This window comes from Amphiura filiformis, chromosome 4, assembly GCF_039555335.1.
Source record: "Amphiura filiformis chromosome 4, Afil_fr2py, whole genome shotgun sequence".
Lineage (NCBI taxonomy): Eukaryota > Metazoa > Echinodermata > Ophiuroidea > Amphilepidida > Amphiuridae > Amphiura > Amphiura filiformis.
Window position 1 is genome coordinate 22271775 of NC_092631.1, and position 7314 is coordinate 22279088.

General features: G+C 38.0%; 1 protein-coding gene across 1 annotated transcript; it reads right to left on the reverse strand.

The window, feature by feature from the left end:
- Positions 1-656: 656 nt before the first annotated feature.
- LOC140150700 (complement C1q tumor necrosis factor-related protein 3-like) lies at positions 657-6518 on the reverse strand. The gene is made up of 2 exons (XM_072172783.1): positions 6415-6518; positions 657-1604 (listed from the first exon to the last, which is right to left on the reverse strand). Exons 1-2 carry the CDS (start codon positions 6476-6478, stop codon positions 1195-1197), a joined length of 474 nt encoding a protein of 157 aa, XP_072028884.1. The 5' UTR covers positions 6479-6518; the 3' UTR covers positions 657-1194.
- Between the last annotated feature and the right edge of the window lie 796 nt (positions 6519-7314).

Here is a 7314-nt window from a genome sequence, read left to right on the forward strand (position 1 = left end):
TACCGTGTGTCTAAAGTCCGTTCCGCCTATATTCTGACTTCCCCTGGAGCATATAGCATCAATTTGGAAGTACCCCCTATGTTTATTTGCCTTTGGGCTACTAGCTGCAATGAACCGCAAGGCTCATTGCAGCGAAAAAAAAATTGTCGGCCGTTGTTCTAGAATTTTAGAGCTAATTTTGTATGTTTGACATATTTAAAGGTCTGCAAACCTTGATTTTCAATGGAAAAACCGAGGTTTGCAGACTTTCGGAAGTTATCGACCATAAAAAGACAACAAATTGCTAAGTGACATTTATATTAATGCAAAACAATAACCAGTAACAAATTAATATCAAATTAATTGTGCGAGTTTAATTTAAAGCATGTTAAAATGGTTTTCTTATGGGGGAGGAACAGACTTCTGACACACGGTATATAATTACATGTATGATTTACAGCGTACGTGTTTTTCTTAAAATCATGAAGTCCGTTAGCAATAGTACAGTTCACCATGACAAGAAAAAAAGCTGATTTCCACGTTTTCAAAGTTCTCAAATATTAAGTTAAAAGGGCATTTCGTGATCCACAGCATCATCCCCCACTTTTCTAAAAAAAAAAAGTTGAGATTTTTATATCACTGGAAACCTCTGACTACATATGTTTATGTACAAAAATTTATTGCAGATTAATTCGTTTTGCAAAGATATCGTGAAATTTGAATTTCGTTCTGGTATACCAGAACGAAATTACAACACATTGTCTATGGAGCAGTATGATACACATAATCATATATGCATAACTCGCATACGAAAACTCAGAATCAACTGAAATTTTGGGAATAAGCTTTTTTTGTGGATATCTACTGAGAAATGTCATAAAAAGAGCATCATGCTAGGATCACGAAATACTCCTTTAAGAATACCGTATTAGTCTTTAGCTACCAATTTTCAGATTATATAAATACCGTAAAACCTCGTCTACAAGCATATAGAGTGTTTTGTTTTTGATGAAAGCAAAATTAATACGACACAGCCGAAAATATGCCAATACAATAGATTGGTCTTACAATAATAATTATGTCGATGGATGGCGCCTGGATTAATTTAGCTTTCACAAAAAAACACTATTATGCTTGTAGACGAGGTTTTACGGTATACTGAGAATCAAAAATAAGATATTAATGTCCGCGATGACAACCTTGATTATACACACCCTATAGCATGAAACCCGAAAATGTGGAATAACCATTTCCGTTCAAACCACAATCATCCTCGGTTTCACCATTGGTATCAAGAAACACCCAAACCTGGTCTCCTCTCTCCAAATACAAGATCACCGTGTGGCTAATGTTCTGTCCGTTTCCAGCAGAATCACTATACAAGCTGGCGACGTCCTTGTTATTATGCCTCAATCTAACAAACATCTTGTTGCCCTTCAGGTACTTTAGCGCACTGACGTTGAACACGTAGGTCCCTTGTTCGGGTGCAGCAAACACACCTGTACCTGTGTTGTAACTGTGGCCGGGAATATCGACGTGGACTGTGTCAAATCTGGCCACCTGACCGCCATAATTTGGTAGCTGGTGGTAGGCGAGGGATACGGAAAAGGCAGGTTTTTCCGATCCTGTAATAATAATAAAAAATTCAAGCAAAGAATAGTTGGAATGGAAGGTATTTACCTGATGACTGCTTGTCATTCTATCGTTTTCTCCATTCCCGATATGGACATGACGTTGATGTGAACATAACTTGCGTAGCATAACGTAACGGTACGTTAACGTAATATACTCTTATTCAAATCTATCTATCTAGACCTATCTATCTTAAAATTGCAACAAAAAATGCACATAAGAAAAATAAAGAAACACGTGAATAATTGTCGCAGTATAGAACTGTAAGTCATCCAAAAGACTTTCAGTGAGACGTTGAAACCATTTATAATATGCTATTGTCAGGTTTTGATCACACCATCTTTCAATTCCGACTCCATATTTTTTCAAAATTAACTCGCAAATGTACCCATGGAAGGATGATTTTGCAAGCCACATTAGGAAATTAATTTGGAGAAAACCTTCTGTTAATAAAATACTATGCTGAGCCACCAGCCTGGGTGGCTCACCCTCCAGTAATTTCAGATGATTGAGCTCAGTAATACACCAAAGAATGTCTTACAATTCATGAAAACAAATAGATAATCAGCTTATCGGATTAAAAGCTTAGAGGGAAGGTCTTGCTGCTCAGCGAGTGTTTGTAATTATCAGAAGGTTTTCTCCTAATTCATTCTCTAATGAGATATCGATTATTTCTGCTGGTTATATTAGAAATGGAGTACTGAGTTGGACATTTTTGGCAGTCGCAAGTGAAAAGAAAAGGTGAAATCAAAACGGATATTCTGACCAAACTTATTTTATTATAGAGGTGGGAAAAATTAGTCTTTCTTTAGCGAACTATATTATTTTGAAACGCTAAAAAGTTAATTTAAAAAAAAGCTCACGGGTGAAGTTGAGGCCTATAAAAATAAAACACCTTGCACTAAAAGACACAATTTCATGTCTAATTTTAACACCAGGGTTTTTTTTTAAAGGGTATATCTAAGTGCAATGTTTTTATTTATTTTTTAAATTATTGTTTTTTATTTGACTGAGAAAATTGATTTCAAAGCAAAAATGTGTATTTTGAATTAAATGCTGATTTCAACATGCAACATGTATCAATCGAATTTTAGCACGATATGCATAACGATAAAGGGTGGTCACTGGCGTACTGAGTGCGTTGTAATGTGCGTTTACCGTCCTCTGGATTCACATGTAGGCCTATAATCATCGGGCATTGGGGTATGTGGAGTCGCTATTGACTATAAACTCTATAATGCGTGTTATGCGTTGAATTGGTATGTGAGTGTGTGGGAGAAAGAACAAATAAAAAGAAAGAAAGAAAGAAAGAAAGAAAGAAAGAAAGAAAGAAAGAAAGAAAGAAAGAAAGAAAGAAAGAAAGAAAGAAAGAAAGAAAGAAAGAAAGAAAGAAAGAAAGAAAGAGAGAGAGAGAGAGAGAAAGAGAGAGAGAGAGAGAGAGAGAGAGAGAGAGAGAGAGAAAGAGAGAGAGAGAGAGAGAGAGAGAAAGAAAGAGAGAGAGAGAGAGAAAGAAAGAAAGAAAGAAAGAAAGAAAGAAAGAAAGAAAGAAAGAAAGAAAGAAAGAAAGAAAGAAAGAAAGAAAGAAAGAAAAGAAAAGAAAAGAAAAGAAAAGAAAGAAAGAAAGAAAGAAAGAAAGAAAGAAAATAAAAGAAAAAAAAGAAAAAAATAAAAAGAAGTGGACTTTAAACACTTTTCTAAATATAAAATTTGCACCACCACGTTTCTAAACATTTTTAATTGCTATCAAAACATGTTTTGAAATTTGATGGCTTACGTTAAAAATTAAACACATGAAGTCTTGGAATTTGACATTAGTGTTTAGGAGTTAAACATGTTTACAGCCTGTCTCAAAAAAAATTGTGCAAGTGAAAAGCGCCCTCTTTGGCAATTAGAAAATACCGTTATGACATAACGCTTACATCAACGTCAAGGGCATAGTCTTAGCTCTCAAATGCCGTTTAGTCTGTTTAATTTGCTTGTTTCAATCTCGAGATATGCTTACTTAACAACGAAAGGGTAAAATCACAATTGTGCCACTTTTACTAGGGAAGAGGGCTGTACATGTAAACCAATGATAGTATCAAGTTTATCAAGAGTTCCTTCGTGAAATCAAAAGAATGCATCAATTACACAACAATACAAAATTGTTTTTAGTGTTTTATCATGATAAAGGTATAATGATTCTCTTTTTCCCACTTACGACAAATGAAACGATAAATAAATATTTCACATTCTGCTGTAAAATTAAATACATGTCCAGGTCAATGATTTTACCATGGTAAGTACTGTTTATTCAAGACATGTTAAAAGACAAACAAATATTGCACACTTATAGGTTAATGAACTTGACAAGTTCATGAAATTTGACAAATTAATGAAATTAGATAAAATAATGCACGCGTGCTGGTGTTGATGCGTCTAATGCACGAGCCCCGAAGGAGGGACTGCATTAGACGCATCAACATCAGCTATCATTGATTTACATGTACAGCTTTATTCCCTAGTAAAAGTGGCACAATTGTGATTTTACCCTTTCGTTGTTAACTAAACATATCTCGAGATTAAAAAGAAAAATTGAACAGAACAAACGGTATTTGAGAGCTAAGACTATGTCCTTGACGTTGATGTAAGCATCATGTCACAATGGTATTTTCTAATTGCCACAGAGGGCGCTTTTCACTTGCACAATTTTTTTTGAGACAGGCTGTAGAAACGTGGTGAAATTTAGTGTTTAGTTAATAACTACTACTAGTATTTGTTGTCTTGTCCTGTCTTGTCTTGTTCTTTATTGTGGACTTTAACAATGACCAAGGCAATCTGGAATGATATAATGATATAATGATATATAACTAACTGTAACATACTATCCAATAACATACAATCCTCTATGCCCCCCAAGTCCTTGAGTGTGTTATTTTAGGTACCTGGATAAAGAGCACATATATATCAAGGACTGAGAAACAACTTAGCTAAGTATTTACAGTCTTGAGGCGCATGGAACGCCGGACAGAAGGGGCTGCGGAAGGCAGGCTTGGTGGTGTGTATGTTTTCTTTAGACCCGGAGAGTTGTGGGGTAGCAACCGTGACAATGCGCGCTGTGGAAGCTGAGTGTCACAGGTGGAAGAGGGTGGCGGATCCAGAGACAATGCTGGTCCAGGGGTGTTTGGTGCTGGTTGGGTTGTGGGTGTGTCTGGAGTAGGTGGGGCAGTGTTGTCCTGTGGTGGCATACATGTAGTCACCTTGCTCGGGTCGCTGGGTGCAGATGCTAGGGAGGGTCTGCGAGGTACGACTGGTGGTGTAGGAGGGCAGATGAAATGATGGGGCTGGCAAGACACTGCAGGTGTATACCGCCGCAAGAACTTCCTGTTACGTAAGGTTACTCGGCCAGAGCCATCTACGCGAACCACATATTGGTCAAACTGACGCACCTCAATGACAATGCCTGTTTTGTCCCATTTGGTTGGGTGAGGGCCGGTTTGATTCTGGACTCGTACATGGTCACCAATAACAAGGGGAGGAAGGTGTCTTGTGTGCTCGGAAAGCCGTTCTGCAATTTTCATGTGTCTGTTACGCAGGGCCTCTTCTCGGGCTGCCAGTGTCTCTCTCCATGTTGGGTGTGGTTCATAGCGACCGGGGTGTATGGGGAATGAAATCACGTATGGGTCGACCAAACAGACACTGTGCTGGGGAGAGTTTAGTCCCCTTGTCTGGTGTATTTCTGTATTGTAACATTGCCCGTTGAAAGGAGTCAGTGTCTAGGTCTCCATTGGGGTTTGTGTTGTCAGTAAGAAGGCGTTTAACCGTTTTAACTGCAACTTCAGCTCTGCAGTTGCTGTGAGGGTAGGCCACAGATGATACACGGTGCCGGACTCCCCAATTTTTGAGAAAGGTCTTGGTGGCGGTGGATGAGAACTCCGGACCACCATCAGAGGACAGCTCATCACTTATTCCATATGTGACAAATGTACGCCTGAGGCTGGAGATTAGGCCGTTTGATCCATCAGCTGCCCGTTCCACAATTGGCCAATTACTGTAGCGATCCACAATGACCAAGTAATTGTTGCCAGCAAGGTGGAAATAGTCAGCACATATCGACTGAAATGGGTACACTGGTGCAACAGGTGGGGTAGGTGGTGGATTGGGCTGTGATGGGGCCATACGATTACACTGTGAGCATCGTGTGCGCATGTGGTGGATATCGGATGTAATGCCTGGCCAAAAAACTGAAGCTTCGGCACGTGAGGTCATGGATGAGATGCCCTGATGAGCTGAGTGGAGGGACTTCAGAACCTCAGGGCGGAGTGATGGGGGGATAATAATGCGGTGGTTGTGCATGGCAACGCCATCCAAAGAGTAGAGACCATCTCTCAGGCTGAAGTAATCTTGGAGATCGGGAGGCATCTCATGGCGCGAGTTGCTGTCAGATCAGACTTGAGAAATTTGTAAGACTCCAGTTTTGTCAGTTTACTACTATTTATCTGACTGCAAAGCTATTCCAAGCAGAGAATAATGGTCCTGCACATGCTCTTGGATCCCGGACTTGGATACAAAATTCCAATTTAAATTTTTGAAAAAAAGAAAAGCTATGTGTAAGCTTTACATTATTGCCTTGGTCATTAATAACTACTACTAGTATTTGTTGTCTTGTCCTGTCTTGTCTTGTTCTTTATTGTGGACTTTAACAATGACCAAGGCAATCTGGAATGATATAATGATATATAACTAACTGTAACATACTATACAATAACATACAATCCTCTATTTAGAAGAGTATTTTAAAGTTTTTTACCGTGTACTACCTACCTGGCTGTGAGACTGACAGATGTACAGCCGCCAGTAAAATAATGCAAGTCACTGATACATTCATTCTGTAACAAGAATACCAAAAAAAATAGATAAATAAAATGTGACATTATTGCCCAGTGATATTAATGAGGTACGATAGTTGATGGAAGAAACTGATAGTATATCTTTTGGCTAGTTTCTTTATGTTTGTTTGCTGTTTATTTATTTGTTTCTTTTGTTTTGTTCTTTATTTTTAGTTTATTCACGATTGAGATTTATTGTCTCTTATTTTGCTATGAGACAAATAAAGCAGACAGTGACACACAAGAGGAATGTTACCGGTATGGAGATGATCCCAAGGCTTCATATGGATGTCACTTCCGCCCCATAGCCTTTATTATTCCGATAAGATCGTTGTATTAAAATTACGAAGTACATTGCATGTATCCAGTTAAATGGCTCCAAACACCGCCAAATTTGACTGGAAAATATGGCTCATACGATCCCACTTAAAGGGCAGACTTAGGTATTGTTTTGCCAAAAATTTTCATTATCTTAATCAATATATTATTGACAAATAACACTTGCTTAATTTATTGTTGTTAATGAGTTATGTGCGTTTAACAAAAGTGTTGTTGTTTCAGTCCTATTTACATCATAACTCAAGAACCACATCAGGACCTACAAAAGTATGGGATATTTGAATTCTTCTATACACACTCGCTATGAAATGATCAATGCAATTTTTGCCAAAGCGCACTACCATTCGCAAGATGCTGTGAACTACCTACCAACAGTTTAAATAGTTGCTAACCTTAAGGTGGTACTACACCCCTGATAAATGTTGTGACTAATTTTGCATTTTTCTCGAAAAATAACTACACACTGGTAACAAAAGTTATGTATAATAGGGGCAAG